Source organism: Magnolia sinica, chromosome 17 (genome assembly GCF_029962835.1).
Source record: "Magnolia sinica isolate HGM2019 chromosome 17, MsV1, whole genome shotgun sequence".
Taxonomy (NCBI): domain Eukaryota; kingdom Viridiplantae; phylum Streptophyta; class Magnoliopsida; order Magnoliales; family Magnoliaceae; genus Magnolia; species Magnolia sinica.
This window is the reverse complement of record NC_080589.1, coordinates 67,692,721-67,719,102: the sequence shown is the minus strand read 5'-3', so window position 1 is coordinate 67,719,102 and position 26,382 is coordinate 67,692,721. Positions and strand designations below refer to the sequence as shown.

The 26,382-nt window shown below is 38.9% G+C and overlaps 2 protein-coding genes and 2 long non-coding RNA genes across 5 annotated transcripts; all 4 read right to left on the bottom strand.

The window, feature by feature from the left end:
* Window positions 1–1,414: 1,414 nt before the first annotated feature.
* Window positions 1,415–10,194, bottom strand: LOC131230252 (pentatricopeptide repeat-containing protein At2g15690, mitochondrial-like). Of its 2 annotated transcripts, none has more exons than XR_009163949.1 (2): window positions 8,519–10,194; window positions 1,415–1,680 (listed from the first exon to the last, which is right to left on the bottom strand). XR_009163949.1 is itself a non-coding variant. In XM_058226081.1 (2 exons), the coding sequence occupies exon 1, from the start codon at window positions 10,132–10,134 to the stop codon at window positions 8,698–8,700; it is 1,437 nt and encodes a 478-aa protein (XP_058082064.1). In that variant the 5' UTR covers window positions 10,135–10,194; the 3' UTR covers window positions 1,415–1,680; window positions 8,654–8,697. The 2 variants fall into 2 exon arrangements, 1 of the variants encoding a protein (XP_058082064.1); XM_058226081.1 differs by having other exon boundaries at window positions 8,654–10,194.
* Window positions 10,195–19,629: 9,435 nt separating this feature from the next.
* Window positions 19,630–21,739, bottom strand: LOC131230598 (uncharacterized). The gene is made up of 4 exons (XM_058226499.1): window positions 21,500–21,739; window positions 20,228–20,268; window positions 19,973–20,089; window positions 19,630–19,776 (listed from the first exon to the last, which is right to left on the bottom strand). Exons 1-4 carry the CDS (start codon window positions 21,737–21,739, stop codon window positions 19,740–19,742), a joined length of 435 nt encoding a protein of 144 aa, XP_058082482.1. The 3' UTR covers window positions 19,630–19,739.
* A 130-nt stretch (window positions 21,740–21,869) lies between these two features.
* Window positions 21,870–23,040, bottom strand: LOC131231694 (uncharacterized). The gene is made up of 4 exons (XR_009164513.1): window positions 22,933–23,040; window positions 22,699–22,825; window positions 22,552–22,599; window positions 21,870–22,076 (listed from the first exon to the last, which is right to left on the bottom strand). It is a non-coding gene; the product is annotated as an uncharacterized LOC131231694 (long non-coding RNA).
* Window positions 23,041–23,048: 8 nt separating this feature from the next.
* On the bottom strand, window positions 23,049–23,956 carry LOC131231695 (uncharacterized). The gene is made up of 3 exons (XR_009164514.1): window positions 23,836–23,956; window positions 23,509–23,595; window positions 23,049–23,279 (listed from the first exon to the last, which is right to left on the bottom strand). It is a non-coding gene; the product is annotated as an uncharacterized LOC131231695 (long non-coding RNA).
* Between the last annotated feature and the right edge of the window lie 2,426 nt (window positions 23,957–26,382).

Below are 26,382 nucleotides of genomic sequence, written 5' to 3'. Positions count from 1 at the left end.
TTCGCTTGGATTAAGTTACAGTTCAAATGTTTCTGAAATTGTGACCTACTTGCTGAATGGACCAGATTTACTTTTAGGAGAGAAGATTGACATGGTCTGGACCATCCAGGTTAAAGAAATCTATCCCAAGGATGTTAAGTTAATGAGGTAACTTCATGATAATCGTTTTTTTTTTTTTTAAAGGTATTGGAATGTGAATTCTGTAATAAATAGTATCTTGTACTTTTCCTATGTCTGATTATATATTTATGTATTTATTTATTTTTGTTGAATGCAGAACATCAAAACTCTACAATACCTAAAATCTGAATATTGTAGATTTCATTCAAGTTTCATCCTTTCATCAAGATTTTTCAGGGGCTTCCACGAAGTCCTTTAGAATCAAAGCCAGGTGTTGGGGGGTTTTGTTAGAGAGACAAACTGATATGAAAAACCAAAAAAGAAAAACATGAATTTCAATGGCAGCTTGATTGTTTGGCTCGGAGAGCAGTTTTTCCATGCTAGATTTCAATAGCAATTTATCGGTAGTAGGCAAAAACAGGGTGCTCATGGTGGATAACTTGTCGGAAGAGGCAGATGATCGTTAGGATGAAGAATCAGTGAATCATCTATCCATTCACTGCCTCTAGGAAGATCTAGGAATTTTTCTTCAACAAGTTCCAAATTTACTGGGTTTTGCCTGCGTACAGTGCGGAAAGGAACCAGTGGTGCTTCCGCAACAAATCATATAAAGCTGTGGAAGTCTGTAAGCTGGTAGCAGATTTGGTTGAGGATTGAGTGGCTGCCTCCTCGTCTCTGCCTCATCTCTATGTGGGCTGGGCTAGTTGTATATAATCTCTTTGTTTTCTTCTTTCTTCTTTGTTTTCCATCGCTTCTCCAAAAATAAAAAAGGCAATTCATCATTTGGTTCAGAGTGCAGTTCTCAATGGAAATGTTAGAATGGTCTAAAGCACAAGTCTCTGTTTGTAACTTTCAAAATCTACATTCAACAGGTTTTCCTTTCAAAAACCACTGTTCACATGCACCCAAGTAAAACCTAGCGGATAGAAACCATTTTCAAAGCTGTGAAAAAGAAGTGCGGCAGCACAGCGCCCATCGCAACAAAATAAAATCACAACTCCTGCCAGTTTGGACTACATTGACTTCGAAAAATCATGATTTTTAAGATGCTGCATTTTATGGCAGGCACCTGGGCAACACATCATCAGTGCAGGGATCCCACAAAAAATCCTGTGGGAATTATATTATTCTGAGAGTTCCTAGAAATGATAATGGTGATGACGGTACATGCTACCATGGACCAGTCATAATTGCAGTTGTGTGTCCACATGAGCAGGTCCTGGAAGATAATGCTCAGCTTCCAATTGAATTAATTTCAGTAGCTTTTTGTCACAGAGAGCTCAAAGGCACAGTGTAGAGAAGATTATGGTCCAATGCCACAAGTTAAATACCCATTTAAATATAATATGGTAGTAATCAGTCTGCAATTTTCAACAAGGATTCATGGAAGGGGAATTTACAGGACAGCTATTGGAACATGCAGCTGAGGGGGTGTAGTGTCCGTGGCGGCTCAAACCTCCATTACACAAACCTTTCTCTTGAGTTGGGTCCTTCCCATAGCTCCATGACCATCGTTCAAGTCCATGAGATGCAGACAACCAGCACAAAAGTCGACAGCACCTGCATTTTTAGAAAATAAGAAAAAGAAAAATCAGGATTTGCAGTCCTTCCATAATAGATTAGTAAGTCCACTTCCATGACCTGGTTTGAAACTTACAAACTTTCCAGATGTCACATGGGAGATGGTTCATCTGTTTCAGACATTAACCCTTCCACAGCACTGCATTTCAGTTTCCAACCATGAAAATTGCCTAGATAACCCACAATTTGCCGGTTGGAGGAGGAACTGTTTGATCCTCAGAGCAAGGGTGTGTATCATATCCTTGGGCCTTGAGTCCATGGCTCAGCGATAGGCTGTTGCCACTTTGGGCCCTGCTATTGATGGATCATGCTTAAGAAAATGTCCTGACCCTTTGACTGGCAGCATATGCAACACAATACAACATCAGGAGGTACATGCTTCCCCTAGAAGAAAAAAAAAAGGGTGATAGTTGGGATCTTCAACAGTAATGGGGATTTTGGAGGCATAACCAATCCACAGCGAGGGCCATCGACAGCAAGTGGGCACCATCTGTATGGTCTAGAGGATCTAGTTTTAATATGTGACTATGATGCAGCCAAATTGCAAACTAAATTTTAATAGCGTAAATCTAAAAATACTTTTCTTACAGGCAATAAATCTGAAAATACTTGCCAACTCCAGAAGTCAAATTGATGATTGCAATCTTGATATTCAAGCTCAAGGAAGGAATGGAGAGCAATAAATGCTACCAACCATGCTAAAGGGATGAAGGTATGTTAAACTAAATCTCAAAGAAACCCTCTATTCAAACCATAATCCACAAAGCGGTCAACACATGAGTTTTTTTCCCGTTATATATGGTATAAAGGGATTTTTTACCCCCTTTCTTTGAATGAATAGACATCAGTCGCTGTTTACGAATTCATTTGTCACTAGGAGGTATTTGATGCAGGACAATTTTCCACTTGCTTTAAAAGCTCGAACCGATAGAGTATGGCAAATTAATTCATTTATCTCATAGCCCAGGCCCCACATCTCATAGGTTAGGACATCGGCTAAACCCTCATCGTGGGCCCCACTTCACATGGGTTCTGCTTCACACGAGCCACCTGCTTCACGTGGGTGAGGCCCGTCTCACATGAGCCACCCGCCTCACACGGGCCGCCCACCCTGAGTGTGCCCCTGCATCCCACAAGCATGCCCTTTCATTAATCACTCCCGGTCAGGAGTCTCGAACACGAGACCTCCTGCTCTTATACTAATTTGATGCAGGACAATTAACCACTTGCTCTAAGAGCTCGAACTAATAGAGCATGGCAAATTAATTCATTTATCTCATAGCCTAGGCCCCACATCTCATGGGTTATGACCAGTGTTTGAAATATCGGTATCGCGTCTTGGGATACGAATACGTTTTGCACCCTTGGGATACGGATACGTATCGGTTATCGCATGGGATATATCGGTTGTATCACGTAATGTATCGTTGTTGTTGGAAACATGGGGAAACATTAGAAATTGGTCGATTTTTTCAACGAAATTTCAGTGATTGTTAAAAAAAGACATCAATACACACTTACAAATCAAAACATTACAAAAAACAAGTGCACATGATAGGTTTTCTTTGTATGGGTCCAAATCTGTGTTGTCTTATTGAATTGATGCAAGTAAATTAAAAGTCTATCCATATAATTTATAAATGTAAGAAGACATGTGGAAACACAAGCAATACATTCAAAAGCAAAAGAAGAATCACTAGATTAGGTTACATACAAGTTTGATTTTGATTGTTTTTCAATTTTCCGCAACTCGGTCCTTCTCCTCCAAATCTCGAAATTGAAGCTCCTAACCCATGATTTTTCATACAAAACATGAAAAGTCATAGATTCGTAACAATTCGACACTAATTTAACATGATTTATAGAAAAAAGGATCGAAAATATTAAAAAAAATGCTCACCAGATCGAACAGGGGGGATATATCCTACTACTTGTGCATTTCGTATCACATAGGTGGGATACAAGATATATCGTGGGATGTATTGGTCGATATCGTCAATATTTAAAACACTGGTTAGGACCTCGGCTGAACCCTCTCGTGGGCCTCGCTTCACATGGGCCACCCGCTTCACAAGGGTGGGGCCTGCCTCACACGGACCGCCCACCTTGAGCGTGCCCCTGCGTTATATTAAGCACCTCTTCTAGAATGTTCTAAATATTGCTCTTCAAAACCATCAGCATCCTATAAAAGATATATCCCAAAGAAGGTCAACTTGCTACGAGAACTTATTTGGATAGCAAATTATGACAATATGCTAGTGTAAAAGCTGTTGGAGTTTGTTGGAGTGATAAAGTCCCTTGATATACATTGACACACCAAACTCTGACAGCTTAAGCTTTTGGGGCGTGTTTGGGCGTTGGGATTGGAAGGGATTCGGTGGGATGGGATTGAAAAAACATAATTACCCTGTTGACATGGGAAAAGAATAATTCCATGCTTTGTTGGTAATCCGGTGGTACATTGAATGGATATACTAACCATCATTCGAAGTTATTAAGAATAACACACATGTGTTATATCTAGACCGTTCATTTGTTTTGTAACCTCATTTTATGGCATGGGCCTAAAAATGAGGTAGATCCAAAACTTATATAGCCCTATTGAAGTTTTCAACGGTAAGTATTCAATCCCTGTTGCTTTCTATGGTGGGGTCCACCTGAGCTTTAGATTAACCTGATTTTTTGGCCCATGCTCTAAAATAATCTCAAAAAATGGATGGACGGTGTGGATCTAACCTACACATCATAGTGGGACCTACACAACTTGCTAACATTGGGTAAAATTGGCATCGGACCCAATGCAATTCCGTCGACAGCTTTTCCATCCTCCCCAAACATGGAGTGGAATTGGCACGGGACCAGATGCAATTCCGTCCCACCTAATCCCTTCTAATCCCAGTGCCCAAACACGCCCTTAGAGTAAATGGTTATTTGACATGGTATTAGAGCGAAAGGTCCTATGTTCGAATCTCGAGAGCAGCAAAATATGCCTCACTAATATATTATTCTCCCACGAGGGGTCAGGAAAATTAGGTCCGGCCCAGGGACCGGGAAATCAGGCCCGGTCTATTTATGGTGTGAGTGTCCCTCCACCCTTGTCAGTATGTTCCCATGCAGAGTTCCCACCTCACACGTGCAGGGGGTGTTGGAGTGATAAAGTCCCTTGATATACATTAATACGCCACACTCTGATAGCTTAAGCTTTTAGAGTGAATGGTTGGCACCATAATTATAATTTTACAGTGTTTGTTTAAGTACATAATCTAGAAGTCAAATGCAAATGTAATAGGAGATAGATAAAGGAATTTGCAATCATTACAAATTTACAATAGAAATCTCTTAATAAAACATAGGAATCAACGTATTTTCCTGTTGATTTGATATCTCAATAATATAAAAGTATCATCATTGCACTTTTACCATGCTCATCCAAACACAAGTACTTGTTTGCTTTGCACTTTTTACAATTCATTATAGTGGTAATTAGTTATCCAAACAGGCCCTGAAGGAAACACTCTCAATAAGAAAATGATAAATGGAAATGAAAGACTTACAAACATCCAACCGTGGAAACAGTCACATAAATGTCATGAATACTTCAATCTACTTCATTAATTTTCATAAATAATTGCACATGGTGACCAAATAAATGTTATCTCTTCGCCATCAACATTCTTCCCATAGACTTGTATCTTGCTTCATTATCGGTTACAATCTACATACATTCTCCTCTAATCCCATCCACCATCTTATCTATTTAGGCAAAAATACACTCAACATTTTTTCCTTCTTCCGAGGCATTGATTGATTTGTGGAACACTGTTCCCAAGTGGCAAAATACTATGAAGTTGATCATGTTACATCCAGTTGGACCAGTCCAACCATCACACACAATAGTGCATCCTTGATCTGTCATATTTGTCTATAGGTAACCACATAAGCCTTTACATCTTGCTTCTGTCCATTTCCCCATAATCTCTTTCGCTATAGGCGCCTTCACTCCTTTGCCTGCTTCCATCTTTGCATTGACCACCACTTGGCAATTAGGAACTTGGCAACATTTGGAGCTATCTTGCCATGTACGAATAGCTTAGCTGCTACCCTTCTAAGCTTCTCAACGGCAGTTCTAATCCGCATTTGTTTGATCTTCTTCTGTTTTGTCGTCTCCTTTCAAAACAAAATCAGATCACAAGAGGTTCTCTTGGGCTCCACAACGTCCACATCATCAACCGTGGGGGAACACATGAATAAGTCTCCTTTCAGCTGAAGGCACACTTAGCCCCACTAGCAACATAGAGTGTAGCATAGTCTATGTAGTGTGTAGCATAGGCTACATGCGACTTAAGTTATTTTCATAAGCTAAATAGTGTTAAGGCTAAGCTATAATTCATAGCATAAGCAACATGCTACACAACGTAGCTATTTAAAATACTGATTGGAAGATCTAGGGTCCTTACCAACTTTGCTCATCGCTACCCACGCATCTAACCCCCTTCTCCTTGATGGTAAACCTAATAACCAACCCCCACCCGACTCACTATACTTTATAAAAGGAAGGTGCTTCTACACAACCTTAGTTCTCCCAATGCAATACCTCCATCGACATTTCCCTAAAAGAGCCCAATTCCTTTCCACCATTTTTCCAAAACCAATATTCCGATTGATCTTCAACTTCTGCACTTCTTGCCAGTGGAGAAGGTGGAACTTTTGCACCGTTCCTTTCCCTTCCCATAGAAAGTCTATATAAATTTTCTTAACTTTCTAATCATCACTAGAGGCATCTAGGATGAGAAATGTAATAGTCCTAGAAGATACAAAAGAGCATATTAATGAGTTAATCCTACCACATAGGAATTTCTCTTCCACCCAGCTAGCTTGTTCTATAATATTTCAATCACCAGTTCTCATAAGAAGACGGACTTTGAACCACCCCGAATAGGAAGCCCACGTCATGGAAAATGCTCCGTTTGCCTCTCTTAATATGTTGCGTTAACTATCCCAAAGAAATTATTTGAGAGTGCCAAGACAATACCAGAGAAGGTAGACAATACCACTAGAGGTGTACAACACTTGGAAATGATTATTAGGGTATGTTTGGATAGAGATGTATTGCACTATAATGAATTGTAAAGGTGCAACGATTACAAATTGCAATACCTATCTCCTAGTTATGTCTATAGGTCAATAGGTAATTTGACCGAGAATTCGTATGTTTAGATAGGCATGGTAAAAGTACAATGATGATACTTTTATATTACTAAGATGTCAAATTGACATGCAAAATACACCGATTCCTGTTTATGGACAGGAGATTTCTATTGCAATGTATTATAAATTTGTAATGCTTGCAAATTCCTTTACCTCTCTCCTATTACACCTACATTTGACCACTAAATTGCGTGCCAAAGTACTAAATTGTGTTTAAACAAACATTGTAACATTAAAATGATGCCACTTTTACATTACAGTACTCTTAAATCCTGCTATCCAAACAAGAGTTCTTTAATATGGCAAATCAACAAGTATCATAATCAAGCCATAGATGGCAATTATGAACTAGGAGAAATTTCCATCACTATTAACTAACTCACAGGGTTCGCGAATAAACAAACAAAAAAAGACAAACAAGCAGAGGGGAACTGACTCCTAATGTTCTTCTACTAGTCTTGCAAAACAAAGTCATAAAACAAACAATTAGAAAGAACTTTAAGATTTTCTGAAGATGACAAATGTCTTATTTTGCTAAATCGACAACCAATTGTTACTCCTAAAAAATTGTAGAAATTGCTGATTACTGCATTCAGAAAATTTTGGCTCTAGGGAAACAATCAGCAAATACATAAATATTGGGATTCAACAAATTTCCCAAACAACAAATTGCATAATGCTATTGTTTCATCCATTGAGACTTAAGGCCTTCAGCAAATCCAATCTTTTTTTTTTTTTTCCTAATATTATTGTATACTAATTGCATTAACATAATAAAACAACTGCAGAAAAGTGGTGTTTGGTCGGAAGATCAGAAAAGAATAGAAGATCCATGGAATTATTATGGAGGCTTTTGTGTTGATGGTTAGTTAATTTTTTGGTTTCGAAAACCCTTACCAGATTAAACTGTAAAGGGCATCATTGTGGGAAAGTGATGTTGGCTCAAAAGATAAGAAAAACACAGAAAATCCATGGAATTATTAAGGACGCTTTTGTGTTGGTGGCTAGTTAATTTTCTGGTTTCAAAAACCATTACCAGATTAAACTGTAAAGAGCATCATTGCGGGAAAGTGATATTTGGTTGAAGATGAGAAAAACACAGCAAATCCATGGAATTATTAAGGACTTTTTGTGTTGGTGGTTAGTTAATTTTCTGGTTTCAAAAACCATTACCAGATTAAACTGTAAAGAGCATCATTGCAAGAAAGTGATGTTTGGCTGAATATTAGAAAAACATAACAAATCCATGGAATTATTATGGAGGCTCTTGCATTGATTGTTAGTTAAATTTTTTGGTGTCAAAAACCCTGACCAGAACCAGATTAAACTGTAAATAGGTGAATGAACCCTAAGATGTACCTGAATGTTCTATTGTTAGAATAATTCAGTGCAACAAAAATAAAATCTTCAAGAAAGAAGGGGGGAAAATAAAAAAGGAAACAAAAAAGGGAAAAAAAAAAAAAAAAGAGGCAACAAATCTGCTAACCAATACAGCAGATGCACAGCCGTCAATCACATTGAATATAGATACCATTTGTCCAGTATTACTAAATTTCTTTCTATTAGCAAAGGTAGTAGCACTTCAGTACTAGAGATAAGTGAAACGTACAGCCTAAAGTAGATAATAACATCCACAGAGTTTATCTTCAAACATTGGACACACTGGTTTCCCCTCCTACAGCAACAATCATTTCTTTGCCAGTTATACATTGAACTTTCAAAGGAAAGAAGCTCAGTCACGTACCCACATAGCCATATCAGAGGATGTAGCTTCAATTTGTGATGACTTCACCAGTAATCCCCACAAGAACACTTCCCATCCTTGAAATGATGAAACCGCTTATTATCCCTAACAATAAGCTCCCGCCCAACAATCTTAGACATGATCTTGATCGCATTATGGCAATCTCCACAAACACGGAGGTTCTTGATAATCCTAAGAGGGGTCCTTGCTGGAGTACTGATCAGCCCATATGCAATTGCCAACCGCTCACTGTGGTATAGCAAAGCCTGTTCTTTTGCCTCTTGATCAATGTCATGGAGCACATATCTTGTGTCTGGCACATAACCTGCCTCCTTCATCTGTCCACTCAAGCCCCTCTTCTCACTTGGAGCTGCCCTATATTCGTTCACCTTATTCTTCCCTTCAAGCATGTTGATTGCTGTTCGCCTCTTAGGCAGGGGCGTTGGGATCTTGGAAACAGCCTTGGATGGGTCAAGCAAAACCAACATTTCCTCTGCCCGGTCTTCAAGCTCAATGTCTCCATGAATCCGAGCGAAATTCATCAACGCCTCCCAAATTACTGATGTGGGCTCAACTGGCATTCTCTCAATAAACTCCTCTGCCTCACTAACATAGCCAGATTTTCCAAGAACATCTACCATCCCCAAATAATGTTCAATCCCTGGAGTAATCCCATACTCTTTTGTCATCGACTCAAAATGAATAAACCCTTCTTCGACAGCTTCAGCACTGGCACAGGTGGACAAAACCGAAACGAAGGTCTGCCCATCAGGGCGTACCCCCAACTTACGCATCTGTTCAAATACCTGCAACCCATCATCTCCCTGCCCATTAGATGCAAACCCATTTATCATCAAGTGCCAAGAATCCATGCTCCGTTCAGGCATTCTATCGAACACATGGCGGGCATCCTTCATGCTCCCGCACTTCCCATACATGTCAATCAATTTATTGTTGATTTGAAGATCAGCCCTGAATGGCGACCGCGCAAAGCAATCATGAACCTTCTTACCTTCTTCGAGAAGCTTCAAATCTGCGCAGGCGCTCACAAGCGAGAAGAAGACATGGGGATCAGTGCGGGCACCCTGGCACAAGAAATCAACAGCTTCCTTGATCTTCCCATCGCGACAGAGGCCCATCAGATCGACGTTGGACGGAGGGACAGGAGTCGCCACCTGATTGTCGACGGGGGCCGGCCCTTGAGGGGCCCATTGGTTCCGGGGCTGGTCTTGACGGTTCCATTGGTTCTGATTTCCGCGTTGGACGAAGCGAGGATCGGACGGCTGGGGCCGCTGCTGAGGGGGGTAGGTGTTTGGGGCAGCGGCGTAGGTGTTGAGGGTTTTAATGGGGAGGTTTTGGGCGGCGAGAGAGGAGATTTTTAGGGTTTTATTGGATTTGAAGAGGTAGAAGCGAGCAGAGCTTGGTGTTTGGAGTCTGGAGAGATGGACGAAAAGGGAGAGTCCAACGCGTTGGACCGCCATGAGAGTGAGAGCGCGAGAGTGAGAGAAACCCTAGAAGGGAGAACCCTAAAGGCCTCCGTATTTAAAGACGCGGATTGCCTACAGCTCCCACAGGGGATTCCTGCGGGACTCTGATTCGGTAATGACCCCTCAAGTACCGACGTCGGTACTGTTAGGTGCTCTGTGGGCCCGAACATGATATATCCGTTATCCACACCGTCCATCCATTTTTCCAGCTCGTTTTAGGGCAATATTCCAAAAATGGGGTATATCTTTTCCATCCCACCCTTGGATTTTGATTAGGTCACATAGACCTGGATGAAGGGTAAAACAGGAATATCAACTTGATCCAAAACTTTTGTGGCTCCCGGCAGGTTTTTAACGGTGAGCGTTCAGTCACTACTCTTTCCTATGGTGTGGTCCACCTGGGATTTTGATCTACCTCATTTATGAGTTCCTACCCTAAAATGATATTGAAAAATAGATGGACGGCGTGGATTAAACTCATACATCATGGTGAGTCTCACATATCTTTTCAAGTAGCATACGGTGCTGTGTGCTCCACTACTCATTCCTCTTCATAAACGTTGATCGGGTCCGCCTAATCTGCCCCGTTGGAAGATCCTACCTACAACCTTTGGCCTTCTTGCAGTTGAAATGTGGACCGATGTCCTGCCTCTTTTCATAGCTATCTATTTGCTCACTACAAATTGAAAAGTTAAGATTGCTCTAACGATGGAGACTTTTGGGTCATGGCCCCATCTGGGATGATAAGGCCCAACAGACCAACGATCAAGATTGAGAAATTTGCCATTGGGGACCCCACCTTTTATCCAGTGGTTTTTATGAAGCAAACGAAACTTAACATACCAACTTAGACCTTGCACGTACGGACACTCAATTTGAGGACGAAAATCCCCCTCCCTTTCACTGCGTTGCTTCCACTGCCGTTTCTTTCACCCCCTTTCCTCGCTCCCTTTCGAGTAAGAAAGACAAAAAACCCATTTTCTGTGGCCCCTTCCTTATCAGCATTAGATTGCATCCTCTCCATACATTAGCGTTTTGTCATCTTCTATCTTCTGAAAATGGTCGGTCCAGTAAAGAAAGCATGCACCACAGATATATTTTAAACTCAGTTGGGCCCACATTGAATGTATGTAGTATATCCACACCGTCCATCCGTTTTTCCATCTAATTTAAGGGGTTGAGCCCCAAATTGAAACATATCAAAAGATCAAGTGAATCATACCACGGGAAACAGTGGGGATAATGATTTCCACCGTTGAAACCATATTAGGCCCAACAGTGATGTTTGTTTGTTATCAAACCTGTTCATAAGATCATACAGACATGGATTAATAGAAAACACAATTATAAGCTTGATCCAAAACTTCTGTAGCCCCTAAGAAATGATCAACAGTAGAAGTTCAATTCAAAATTTTCATGTGGTGTGGTCCATTTGAACATTGGATATGTTTAGATTTTTGGGCTCAAGCCATAAAATTATCTGTTAAGTTTGCTCCGCTAATTTTCTAGTTTGCTCTGTTCAATTTCATGTTTGCCCCGCTGATTTTCTAGTTTGCCCCGCTCAATTTCATGTTTGCCCACAGAAATTCAAGTTTGCCCGGCTGAATTTCATGTTCGCCCCGCTGAATTTCTTGTTTCCCCTGCTGAATTTCATGTGTTCCCCCGTTGAATTTCATGTTTGCCCCGCTGAATTTCATGTTTTCCCCGCTGAAATTCTGTTTGCTCCACTGAATTTCATTTTTGTCCCGCTGAATTTCATGATTTTCCCCGCTGAATTTCATGTTTGCCCCGCTGAATTTATAGGTTCCCTCCCTTAATTTCTAGCTTGCCTCGCTGAATTTTCGTGCTTCCCTCGCTCCATTTCTAGTTCGTCTCGCTCAATTTTCATGATTGCCTTGTTTAATTTCTAGCTTGCCTCACTCAATTTTCATGCTTGCCTTGCTCAATTTCCAGGCTTACCTCACGCAATTCTATGATAGATAGCGTTGTTGAATTTAGCAAGCACCACATGAAGTCATTCGTAACTTTGAAACCTTGATCCATATAAGCTTACTCTCTCTAGTTGTTTATTTAAAAAATTAACGCATTGCTTACTCTTTATTTCCTTACGTTCTTTATCATTCTCATCTATTATGGAACGTGAGTAATCGGTCCTCTATTATTTAATCGAGTTGTTTATAATGGCAAGCTTACATGTACAGTTTCCAGTTTGCCCTACTCAATTTCTAGTTTGCCCCGCTCAATTTCTAGTTTGCCGCACTCAATTTCACGTTTGCCTCGCTCAAATTTCAGTTTGCCTCGTTGATTTTCTAGTTTCCCTCGCTAAATTTCATGTTTGCCCTGCTCAATATCTAATTTGCCCCGCTCGAATTCCAGTTTGCCCCGCTCAATTTCATGTTTGCCCCGCTCAATTTGCAGTTTGCCCCGCTGATTTTCTAGTTTCCCCCGTTGAATTTCCAGTTTGCCCAACTGAATTTCATGTTTACCCTACTGAATTTCTAGTTTGCCCCACTCAATTTCATGTTTGCCCCACTCAATTTCATGCTTGTCCCGCTTAAACTGAGATGTTCATTTGGGGAGATTTCCCTTCATGTATTATTCGGAGATTCCGATCTCTTAGAATTGTAACTCTCATATTATCAGCGAGGGAAGCTAGGAATTGAGCGAGGGAACCTAGTAATTGAGCGAGGCAACCTAGAAATTCAACGAGGGAACCTAGAAATTCAGCGGGGCGAACATGGAATTGAGCGAGGCAAACTACAAATTGAGTGAGGGAACCTAGGAATTGAGCCAAGGAACCAATGAATTGAGTGAAGAAACCTAGGAATTGAGCGAGGGAACCTAGGAATTGAGCGAGGCAACCTATAAATTCAGCGAGGCGACGTAGAAATTGTATGAGGGAGCCTAGAAAATGAGTGAGGCAACTTAGAAATTCAGCAAGGCAACCATGATTGCATTCTCTGTCTTTGAAACATGAAAATTGTAAGCCATCAGGGTGGATTGGAAGTTTTCTTGGCCCATTTGGGTGAGGTTCTTCAAAACCTTCAGGGTGGCTTGGGTGATGCAATTAGAAAGATTGATGCATTATTCGAGGTTAGGCTTTGGTAAGTATCCTTTTTCTTTATTCCAATCTATATATTTAATTTGTTCTTTATATTCTTTGAATTTGTAGCTATGGTTCGACCAAGTGTGGTCTAAGGCACTCTAAGCATTTGAAGGAGTGCAAGCAATCCAAGGTTGGAGTACACACAACGTCGCTAGGCATGGTATTAATAGATTTGCTTCTAAGATAACTTTGGTGGCATCTTCAAATGCCCTAATGGCTGTAGCTTTCCTTTTGAAAATTAATGTATTTTTTATGAGTTTTGCAATCATAACAATGCAATTGTTTATTTCATTTCTATCAATCTTTAAATTCCCTATTAGATATGGACTATGATTTTCTTGAAGTTAGAGCCATGTCTAGTTGATACTTGCTCAAGTTCTAAATTGAGTCTAAATAACTAGCTATGGACTATGATTTTCTTGAAGTTAAAGCCATTGTTCCACAGCTGATGGCCTCGAGTTTATGAAGGTGCAATCTTCTCTCCTACCCATTGGAAAGAAAGGAAGATGTAGTCTGATTTATCAACTTATGAAGCCATGGATCAACTTTTCAAGTTCGCACTTCTCTTTTGTGGTTTCAGCTAAACCAATTTCCCTGTTAGCTTTACCCAAATATTATTGGTTAAGAAAAGGAGAAGACCTTAAACGGTGTCAAGATTGAGTTGAGTCAACTTGGCTTTCATGACCAGGTAATCTCAGTTAATTCTATTAATCATCTGATTTTTCCCTCTGAATTTGGACTACTCGAATTTGTGAGAATTAGTTTACTTGCTTTTCCTTTTCCCTTCAATTCATGTCTGTTACTTTTTGTGTGAGAGAGATGGATACTACTATTTACCGTTTTGCATGGAACATTATCCTAACAGCATTTTCCTCCAGGGAATTTTTGTTTTCATAGCTCATTGTCACATGTTACATTATTGAATCCTCTTCAATCATCCAAAGGAGATACCACACACAAACCCTTTGCAAGAGTCAATGTTTCCATTTGGTTGGTAATAATACTTAGATCTCTACCTCAAAAATCAGGTAGTCTCATCCTCAAATGGACCAAAATGTACAAGTCAGCTGATGGTTACAACAATCTTTCTAGTTGTCATTTGTTTTATTCCCTTTTTAGTTAGAATAGAGAGGTAATTTCATCATGGCTTTGATATGCTCTTTTTACAGGATAATGATGAAAATACAAAGAAAGCTAAGGGAAAATGTGATATTTCAGGTGGCTTTGACATGCTTTTTTTTATAAGATAATGATGAAAATACAAAGAAAGCTAATGGAAAATGTTATATTTCAGGTATGTTGTGTCACAACCATTTTAGTTTTGTGTTGTTCAGTATAGAATTTCATACAGTTGGGAATAACTTGGATGATCTGATTTATAAAAGTTGTGAGTGTTAGGCAAGTGAGTTTCAGTGCTGCACCAAGGTCATGTATGGGCAGAGTTATCCTTGTAGCTTGTGTGACTACAAAGTCATGAAACTAGAAACCTTCATAAGTGTTCATTCCTCATTCAAATTTGTTTGATTTATATAGAGCTACCTTGTGGTAATGACACTCAAATTGGCCTTGCAGTCCACATCATGCATCTTGCATTCTGTTGCCTGCTTGTAGCAGACGCTGGATTGTGGCTCCATGTAAGATATAGAAGCAGAAATATATCAGTTCTATTTTATTTGCATATGGAAAAGCAGAACATTCTGCTGCTAGTGCTGAATCTTTATGCTGTGTATGAGTGTATGACTACATCTTGCTGTGCTGGAAACTTTCTTGTATTTATGGAAAAAAAAAAAGCAGAAATTTCTGTTGATGCTGTTGTAAGATCTATTTTCTGGCCATAATATTTGTCTCGCCTTAGTGAGTACTTGTTTTAATGGAAGAAACAATTTTCTCTCTGCTAGGATAGTGTATGGAAAACCTAAATCCACATTCGCTGTCTCATTAGCGTCTATTTGATAAAAATTAAGTTTCTGTGGGCTCAATTCCCATTGGAGAAGGAAGTTCTTTGTGGGTTTTCTTGATTTGAATGTAGTTCCTTGTTTGCTCTGCAACTATCAACACATACTACTTGCAAATTTTTCTATTGGTTTTGGCATCTAATGCAAATATACAGATCTACAAGGAATTTAAAATATTAAAGTTGTTCGTTATCTACAATTTACTGTAAATAGTGCTAGCTGAGAAACAAATTCAACTAATGATGTTATTAGGGAAGTGATTCATCCATGCCACCTGTGACCCATGTATACAAAATGAGTCCCAAGAGGACTCCACTTGATGTGCATGTGCACCTGCAACCTCCATCAGGATGTTCAAATGGACTGAGGCCCAAGACCAATCAAACACTAAATTGAACAACCAATGATCTATTTTAGAAAGTCACCTTCTATTATCTGCGACACAGTAGGTAGTTTCTTTCTTCTTCTTCCTTTTTTTTTGTGTGCGTGTGTTTTTTTTTTTTTTTTGCAGATATGAGAGCTATCTTTGCAGATTCAACAATTGTATGACAATTCTGGTAGAAACATACAGTATCTGGTTCTATTTGTGAAACATGCATCTTTAAATTGGGTTTTGTTTAAACCAATGTTTTAAATATCGTTATCGCGTAATGTATCTCACCCTTGGGATACGGATACATATCGGTTATCGTATGGGATATATCGGTTGTATCGCGTAATGTATCATTGTTGTTGAGAAACATGGGAACATTGGGAAATTGGTTGAATTTTTCAATGAAACTTCAAGGATTGTTGAAAAAGACATCAATACACAATTAGAAATCAATACATTACAAAAAAAATGCACATAATAGGGGTTTTCTTTGTATGGGGTTCTAATACATGCATTGTCCAACTGAACTAATTGCATGTATATTCAAAGTCTATTCATATAATTTATAAATATAAGAATACATGTATGGAAACACAAACAATACATTCAAAAGCAAAAGAAGAATCACTAGATTAGGTTATACACACGATTGATTTTGTGTTTTGATACAAAGATTGCAATTGATTTGCAAGAAATTGAGAAAAATTTTCCGCAACTTGGCCCATCTCCCCCAAATCTCTAAATCAAAGTTCCAAATCCACGATTTTTCATGGAAAACATGAAAAATCATATATTTGTAATCATTTGACACCAATTTAATTTGATTTACAGCAAAAAAATAGATCAAAAATCGACAATTGCTCATTGGATCGAATAGGTGGGATATATCGGCACTACCTATGTGTTTCGTATTGCACGGATGGCATACAAGATATATCGTGGGATATATCGGCTGATATCATCGATATTTAAAACACCGGTTTAAACCATACCCACGTGGTGAAGGTTACAGCTATGTATACAATTTGTCAGGAAAGATGCTTTGCATTTTTGGTAGTATAAAATTCTAGATATTCTTGTTTCCTTTTATTGAGGAGTTTCATAGAAATATGGAGAAAATGGCGGTTGTTTGTCCTTTTAACTCTACTGGAGGTGTGAGAAAGTGATTGAGAAGGTTGTGGTATCCACATGGACTTGTTGGTATCCATTTCACCTATAAGGATTAGGGACTGTCCATCAGGTCCAATCCACTCTTCCTTTCACTTTTTTTTCTTGGTCATATACCCATGTGCCTGCCTCTCTTTATAGTAATAGAAATTGTTCTATGACTGTCAGGAATGCTACTTGATTCCATACATGCTCCTTACTGCTTTCAAGTTAGTCGCAATCTAGTTTCTAGACGGGTATAATTGTAGGCTCCAAATAGATGTGAGTAGAATGGCCATTTCTGTACATGTCAAAAGCTTGACCTCGTACAGAGAGTGTTATATATGTTTCTTGAGGACATCAAACTTGGTGCTGGAAGTTGAAGAACTGGGTTGAGTTCATAACAATATGGGGTTGCAAGTACAGTACGGAAGAATTTGAAATTCTAAACACCGTGTTTCAGTTGGCTGCTTTTTGGTGTGTATTGAGGCTCGAACTGGTAATGAAGTGGAATGGGAACAGTATGTATTGGAATCTGAGGAATTTTAGAGTGTCCTTTGGCAAAATGTACAAGTTTTAGAGATGTCAATGATCGTGCATTTTGCTTTTAAAAATGGATGAGCTTCATAATATTTTCTTATTATAAACTGAAGCATGCTTATACAACTTCTGATTAGGTGGTTTAACTTGAGTTCTAGTTGTCTTAGGTGAAGTTACTCAGATGTTTTTCGTCCACACTTTCCATGTTTAAATTACTTGGAAGTTAATCACTTTTCCTTTTAAGATTTAATATTCCTACCAAATTTGTCAAGGATAAACATTTCCACTATCTCATACTTATTTGCTTGTGAAGCCGTGGTAAAGGGAACTAGAAATTCATTTTAAACCGCTACCATCAAATATTCAAGGATAGAATAGAGGTGTCTATGGTGCTCCTGCTCATTTACATTGTCGTGTAATCTTGTATTCTCCATGGTATTAATTTAATGATCATAGATTGAACTACACAGATTGATTTGAAGGACAAGAGGCGGAACGTGACGAGGGGCTGATGTTGTCATCTTTTTACATGTACATGTTATGGTTCCACTGATATGTGAGGTATGCTCCCCACCTGTTATATTACTGTGTGTATTCTCATTTCTTATGAGCTATCTTTAAAAAAGAGGAAGTGCCTTTCTGATTTTAATATTTTCAATGATTTGTTATATTTAGAATTTGTTGAAACACATTAGTCTGATCTTCTCTTTCCATCCTGGTAGTGTCTTCTCTTTCAATTTCAGGGTGAAGTCGAGCAAATTTCTCTAATGAAGCCAAAGGTCCAAGGGCCTCACGATGAAGGGTTTCTTGAGTATCTTGAGGATATCATTGGAACTAACCAATACGTTGAAAAGATCGAAGAATCCAATAAGGAGTAAGTTCTATTCTCTGGTTTCTCATGGTGTGAAATATAGTATGTCTTCGCATTCAAATACACACATCCATTTGTTGCCTGCTGGTCACATGTAGGACTGTCAATGAGCTAGGCCCAGGCCAAGCAAAAACAAATTTTTAATAGGACCGTCTTGACAGCTCAGCCCTACCAGTTTAGAGTCCAGGCTAAAGCCAACCCTGGGTCCGGACCATTGACAACCCTAGTCATATGCTCGGTATTTTTAAAATAATGATTCAAATTCTATTGATTTCAAAATGAGCAGCAATTCAAACCTCAGGGTGGGATTCTATAACACCTAAAAACACTATTCAACGGTGTTAGGTGCATTTTTAGTCTAAAAATTTATTTCATAGCATGTTTGGATGATGTCTTTTCTGAAAATTTGTTTGTGGGAACACTGTTTGGAGCATTAATTCAGTTTACATCAGGGGAATTCTATGTTTTCTTTGCATTTAGTTTTCATCCTTCTTCAATTGACTGATTCTTTGTTTTTATGTTGTAGAGTCCTCTAGTGGTGGTTCGCCCTCGAATAATTACAGATGAAGCACAGGAGAAGTTATCGGTATAGATGTCGGATGTGCAAGTGAACTACTGATACTCGCATCCATTTTCTATCTATGGTGGATGAAGGACGCACCTAGCCATATGCGAGTGCATACAGACTCACCAAGATTTGTATTTTCAGCATTACTGTAATTGTAATTGATTGAATAAAGGATTGTAATTGATTCATTATTGAATGAATAAATGATTATGCAGGTGGTAATTGAATGAATGAATGATTATAATTTTTTTACATGTAGGAAATAGCTACGGATATTAACCATAGCTCTAATTTGACAACCGTAGCTGTTGCCAAAGTAGGCATATTGCTACGGATCCGGTACAACCTTCCGCTACAAATAATTTCCATAGCTATATGTACTTTCATAATCTATAGCTACGGATTAAATTCGTAGCTATAGCTTTCAGACCTATTGTTATGCCACCTGCTACCACTACGAACTAAAACCGTAGCCATAGGTATTTATCCATGGCTTTTATAATTTATGACTTATGCTCAAAAATATCTGCGATAGCTTGATAATATCGACGGCCAAAATTTTCAGTTAGAACTCAATATTATCGAACAAGTCTCGATAATATCAAAAATTCATCAATTTTTTGAGTTTTGTTGCTGGACAATTTTGCATCATTTTCGATATTATCGAAGAGATGTATATTTTGATAATATCAATGTATGGTCGATATATGTCGATATGAGCTTCGAGACCTGGGCTTACTGGAGAAAATTACTAAAGTCATCGATAATATCGATGGTAGGTCAATAATATCGAGAACTTATGTCAATAATATCGATGATAGTGCTGGATCGGTAGCAATATGCCAAATTTAATAACAGTTACGGTTAACAGATTATCAGCCACGGTTAATATCCGTAGCTATTTCCTACATTTAAAAAAAAATTATAATCATTCATTCATTCAATTACAATCATTCATTTAATAATGAATCAATTACAATCCTTCATTCAATCGGCTTGCAACCTTGTGCATTGTGATTAGATAGACGCCTGCGACAGCTTCACTTTTTCTCATCAAACTTTGCCAATTCATGGAACCTACAACGTAGTCAAATAACCACAACATCAACATCCTAGAAACAAATTAAAACATTTGCTAGAAACCGGTCAGAGAGGTTGAAACCAGTGTTTTAAAACTCTGACCCTAATAAAGAATTTGAAGACCATAGAGAAATTTCAAGATCTAAGGTTCTATCTTTACAAACTTAAATTCAAGTGAAGAAAGATATCTCACAATTTTCTTGCCTCGAAATGCCTCCAAGAAAGAAGAAGAAACAACCGAATTGAAAGCACCATATTGGTAAGGTTGTACAGAGATGGCCCATAGCGCTGCCGTTGCTCCTCCATGGGCCTAAAGTAGAAGAAGATGTGCAGTATGAAATTAACACATGTTAACTGCATTCTATTTCTTTGATAAAAACTTAAAGGTAAAGCAACCCAATACACAAATGAGAATTGGAATGGCTACTTCCAAGAAAAGAAAACATACCCCTGATCATCATTTATTTGTCGTATAAAATCTAGTAAAACCTGCACAAGTATTGGATAAAATCATACAAGGTGATACTTTGAGGACTTGATTATACACTATGACATACACATGACACCAGGGAAGTCAGTCAATATAATTCACTTTGTTGAAGTCATGCATCGACCTGACCTGGGTATGTTCAGAGCATCTTCCAAATACAGACTAGACTTCAGAAGGCAGGTTGTGTTCAATGAGCCAACACCTTTCAAATCCTCACAAGACAGTGAATTCTCCAAAGAGGATAAAAAAATGACCTTTGAATATAGTGAAAAGTACTTTCATACTCGTTGCTCAGAAATGATCCAAAGTTTCTCTAAAACAGTGCTTCTGATTCAAGGACATTGCTTGTGTGATACCCCAAACTGACAAGAATAATGGATATGAAAAGATGCCCAAATAGAAAGCGCCAACAGAAGTATACATGGTGTGGCATCGGATTCATGATCACCATTCACCAGAATGTTAAAGTGAGCAGAGAACTGACTATTTCACCTGTGTCTATACTGAACTTTGCACCAACCTTTGCATCCATTCAATCAAGAGGCATGTAAACATTGATCTGTATAGAAAATGGAGTTGACCGTGGACCCCATCTTTCCATGAACCAAATTGTTCAACAGTGGGGCCCATCATGAGGAATGCTCAACTGCGCACCAATTCTCACCGGCCTGATTTTTGGGCCCAAAACCACAAGTTTGGGTTAGACATGGGTTGCATCAGTCTAAAGGCCTGACAAGTAGTCCCATTGTTGGGTTTGGTATTTGTTGTTGTTTTTAACAAAGTTTTAAAAAAATAAAGTCTAGTATATAAGGAGAAAACAAAATCTACCGCATCCTTTTTTTGGTAGTGCACCTTGTAGATAATGGGCACAAAAATTAGGCCATCCTTCATTAGGTGGCAACACATGTACCAAACAATTAAGAGCTCAAAAATTGCTGATGTTCCACATTCAACAAACATGTGTGGCCTGCTTGATATATATGAACTGACCTGATGATGGGCCTGGTTGAATGGTGACACCCACCTGATGCATTGTTTGAGTGTTTCACATGTGCCAGTTGGTAGGTACATGTGGTCACATTTAGGATTGACAAAATAGTTTGAAGCAAATCATACTGTGAGCCTCTTGGCATGGTGCATCTCAGGCGATCCACTTGTGTTTCCCAAGTTCTTTAAGCTATCAAATGTTCCCCTGTAGAAAGGATAAATACACAACTGAAAGCCAGTTACCTTCTTTTCAAAACATCTTTCCTTTCTCTTCTGCCGGAATTTGGTCAGGGCAGCCTCTCTTTGTGCAAACCAGTTTTGATCCACACCACTCCCACTTCCACCAGCGGCTACGCCTTTACCAACCACCCCATTATCACTCTCTGTGTTTAACCCTCCAGCATTCACAGCGATGCTGCTTCCATTTTGCACAATATACCTAACTTCCCATTCATGGATAGTTAAATTCTGAAATAAGACCATGGATATTTTCATTTCAAGTGTCCAATAAAAGCCTATCAATCTAATATTCAAACAACTTGATAGAGTTAACTTTTAGTTCATGATGCTATACAATGATGCTGGTGCATATGTGAATAAAAGCTTGCATGATGGTGACGTTTGCATGAGGATCAAGAGTGCCCGAAATATTTAAAAGTAAATTATTCTACAAATCCCTACAAAACAGAGCAAATAGAAAATATTTAGCAAGAAATTTATGTTATTCAACTTGAAATATGGAGCTAGGCAAACACTATCATTAATGGGTTGTAGGTCAGGTTTAAGTTGGAATTCTTGGCCCAACTTTGTAAAAATTGTCCTGCATCAAAACATACACATAAGATGTTAGTTTACTTGCAGTTAATCTTTAAGCATATTAGCCAAGCTGATGGCTTGCCAAATGTCCAAAAACATAGCAGCCAAGCACATCCCAACATATCAAGATTCATTTACAAGAATCAAGTTCCAAGGCATAAAACCGAACCCAAATTTGCACCAATGAATTTGTGCATATCTTATTACATTGAACTACTAGAACCATTTCTTACTTTACTTCAATTACTATTTTTGCTATTATATTTAATTTGTTAGGAGGCTTAGACTATTTCCAATATAAATACCTTTGTAAGAAAATAGTTTTCCAGAATTGTAAAAACATCTAATATTCATGATTTGGGGCAAAATACATGGACCTGTCAAATGTAAGAAGTAATGGTGAAATTTCAGCAATTAATCTGAAATTCCAGCAAATTTATTCAACATGGAATTGACAAGGTAGGTGATAGATGAAATACCCCAACGTTATTGTATTTCCAAAGCTTATGGACTCCATAATCAACTACCTGTGGCAAAAAACCAGCTCATGTCAACCAACAACTCTACACACCGTGAAATATTTGGATTAATTTCACTATGCCGTCAAGTTAAGGATACGAGAATACCTGCTAATTACATTTCCGCTAATTTACAGCCTTCCTTTTCTTCATTTTAGTATTCATGGACTAGCCATGCTTGATCGGACAAAATGCTAGGCAGTTAAGGAACAACATGTTCTAAGGATAAGCGTGGCTGAAATGAGGATATTGAGATGGACGATCAGTGGCGAGACGAGGAAGGATACAATTAACCTAACCACCAAATCAGTGAATTTACAGAAGTTGGAGAGCTGAAGATACCCAAATAAAAACTCTCCACAGATTTAAGTTGGAACCGGGTCTTTCTCTTTGCTCCATTCCCTTGATTTGCTACAACCACTTCATTCTCCATGAAAGTGGATTTCTCCACCGTAAGAATCCCAAACAGAACAGTTCAGAACTCAAAGAACCATAACAATGAAAAGGTGCTTGTTAAGATAGCGATTGAGTAAATAGCGAGAATCAGAACCAAATAACAGGGACATTAAAACGTAGCAGTAAATAAAGAAATTTACAGGGACATTCAGAGGTAATGCAGGCAACAGAGCCGTTGTCTGTTTTGGTTCTCCAGCCGCTATGTTAGTCAGACACCAGGCTGCTTCAAGCAACTGCAATATAACAGCAAAGAAATAATGAAAAATTCCCTTAAAGGTTGCGTTGTCCTTTTCTTTTCTTTTCTTTTCTTTTCTTTTTTCTTTTTCCTTTTTTCCTTTGAGGGGCATTAGAGAAGTAGAATATTGCACACAGCCACAGAAGCACAAGCACACACCGACAATATGAATGAACATTACCAATTCATGCACTCCCAAAAGCATGCAATTAACAGGAAAATCTTACTCCTAAGTTGTGAATGTTGAATAACTGCAAACCCACACACACCAGCCCATGTATTCTGTACCAGCCCATTCCAATACACAAACGGACCTGATATAAGCCATATACTGTTTCAGCACTAACATTGAAAAGCATGAGAAAGACCTGCAAGAGCTGGTTTGAAAGAGTACTCGAGCCGACATATGGCTCAAAGAGAATAAACAATAATGATCATCACTAATACATGAGAATAAACAATAATGATCATCACTAATACATGAGAATAAAAAACCATCAAATGGCCAATTATATAAATCCATATTTAAGATTAGCAAATACAAAACAGCTTACTTTGGAAAAGAAAGAGACACAGATTTCAGGAGCATGATACCATCTGGTTGCTACATAATCCTGCAAATAAATACAAATATAAGAAATGGGATCATGTGCATAAGTGCATAACACACATGACATCATAATCAAACAGACAATCAAGTACATAACATAATAAGAGAAATAAAATCTGATCACATTAAAATCCAAAAGGTCATATATTAATCATGGTCAGAAGCTGCAAATAACAGGCATCAAACACAACATGGAAAATAGCTGATGGAGCATCATTGAATGACACACATGCAAGCCCAAAATCACAAATCTTCAATTTGCAGTCCGCATTAGCAAGGATATTTTTTAGAATAAGATAGATAGATAGATATGATCCACATCAAATGACAAACAAAAGTGAGATGAAAATATGTAATATTAACTAATAATTTAAGGATGTGTTACCGAAATGGCATACATAAAGATGTTGGGAGCAAGCACCCAACATGAGCTCGAGGATATCAGGTTAGAACTGAAGAATCATAGTCAATTAGTCATGGGGTTATTCACCACGTTGAGAACATAAGTAAAATATATTTATTTCTTAATAGCCTTCTCCTCTTCACATTTCCACACCAACAACTTTTCATTTCCAAAGCTAAGTGAGAGAGAGAGGGAGAGAAGAAGGTCCCAAGCCTCAAAGTTTAGATTTTTCAGCTACCCCTTAGCCTCCTCCCAACCATCTCAAACCCCAAGTCTAGACCGGATTGATCATGGTGCAATCCATGTCTTAGCCTATTCAAGTTTAAGCCAAAGATCTTTTCATTTTACATATAAGCATTCATCATAACATCTATTCCCTTCTCAACCCTTCTGCTTCTCTAGACTTCTAGTGAACGCATGCTCTATGACTTGCCGTACACCGGATCCTATCACATTAGAAATTCCTAGTAATCTAGTCCATTTTTCTTACCTCTTTGCATAAGCATCATCACATTCGCCTTCTAGACACGTAGTTGGAAGTATGCTCTATGGCTTGCCGAAATCTCAGATCTTGCAGTATCAGAAATCCATGTGTGTGCCTAGTCTTATCTCGACCACCTTATTCATCCCTTGAGATTGTTTTACCATACAAGGTAGAGACCGTACATTCGTACGGGCAGAGAGGGTGCCTAACACCTTCCCTCTTTATAATCGAGGTCCCTTACCCGGAATCCCGGATCGCAGACCAGAAGTCAATCTAAGGTAGGAGAGTCTTCGAATTTCTCCAACCTTATGTATTCTGTGGGTTCTAGCCGACTGCGGGATTCTGAGATTAATCAGCTAGTGGCGACTCCAATATTCACAAATCAGCCCAATCACCCCCACCTTTCAAACCAAAAGCATCCAAATCAACATGGGCGCCAATTTTCAGTATCTAGAAGCTCCTCTATTGGGGAAGCAGATTGGCTGGTGACTTAGGGGCGTACATCAAGCCAAACCGAGTCGAGCTGGCCTCAGCTCGGCTCGGCTTGGCCACTAGCTGACCTCAGCTCGAACTCGGCTCGGTTCAGTCAGCAGATTGGGTCAGTTCGGACCGAGTTCAAACCAAGATCGAGTTGAGTTTTTCTATGTGGCATTTCCACAAACACCTGGACTGCACCTTCAAAATCCCATTGTCTGTAAAACAACAGCAAAGGTTGTTCAGGTATTTTATCAAATACCTTCCAAGCAACATAAAAATCCAAAAAAAAAAGGTATTTGTTTCATATAGATACCTTCCTTGCCACTAGCCACACTTCATTGAGTCATTTCATTAAACACTTGGTGAGCAACATCAATATCAAAGTAATTGACTCACCGAACTAGTTCGATCCGAGTTTGATTCGAGTTGGGTTCGATCAGAGTCGAGTCGAGCTGGGCCAGCACAAACTCATTTTCGAGTTCAAAAAATCGGCTCGAACTCAGCTTCGAACCAAGTCGAATCGGGCCTTTTCGATTTGAGTGAGCTAACCGAGCTAGCTAGGTTTGTGTATACCCCTAGCTGGTGTATCGCACACCAGCGATATGGCTGGCGTGGTTACGTGTCATGTGAAGACGAGCGTTATGGCTCCTCAATCTCGGAAATGGATTCGCTACTCCTCCTGACACCATCCAATAGCTGGTGGTCGGTGCTATGTAGGCCCCACCATGATTTATATGTTTCATCCATGCTGTCCATCTATTTTTCTAGATGATATATATCCATCTCAAATGTACCACATTATAAGAAATAGTGTTGAATAAACATCAACCATTAAAAACTTTTTGGGGGCCATAAAAGTTTTGGATCAAGCTTATCTCTGTGTTTTGCCTTCATCTGGGTCTTTATGACCTAATTAACATATTGGATGTCAAATAAACAGTACAGTGGGCCTTAGGAAGATTTTAATGGTGAATATCCAATCACTATTGTTTTCCAATTGTGTGGTCCCTGAGATTTATATCCCTCTAATTTTTTGTACGAAGCCCTTAAATGATCTATAAAAAGGGATGAACATAATGGATGAAACACATACATCATGGTGAGGCCCACAGAGCACTAACCACCAG

What these genes read in the sequence shown, in the direction of transcription:
- LOC131230252 (XM_058226081.1), bottom strand. Translation starts at nt 10,134, where the DNA reads ATGGCGGTCCAACGCGTTGGACTCTCCCTTTTCGTCCATCTCTCCAGA.
- LOC131230598 (XM_058226499.1), bottom strand. Translation starts at nt 21,739, where the DNA reads ATGGTCTTATTTCAGAATTTAACTATCCATGAATGGGAAGTTAGGTAT. An exon ending in AAAGATGTTTTGAAAAGAAG is followed by an intron (nt 20,269 to 21,499) that starts GTAACTGGCTTT and finishes ATACTTGTGCAG; the next exon opens with GTTTTACTAGATTTTATACG. An exon ending in CATTTCGAGGCAAGAAAATT is followed by an intron (nt 19,777 to 19,972) that starts GTGAGATATCTT and finishes ACTACGTTGTAG; the next exon opens with GTTCCATGAATTGGCAAAGT.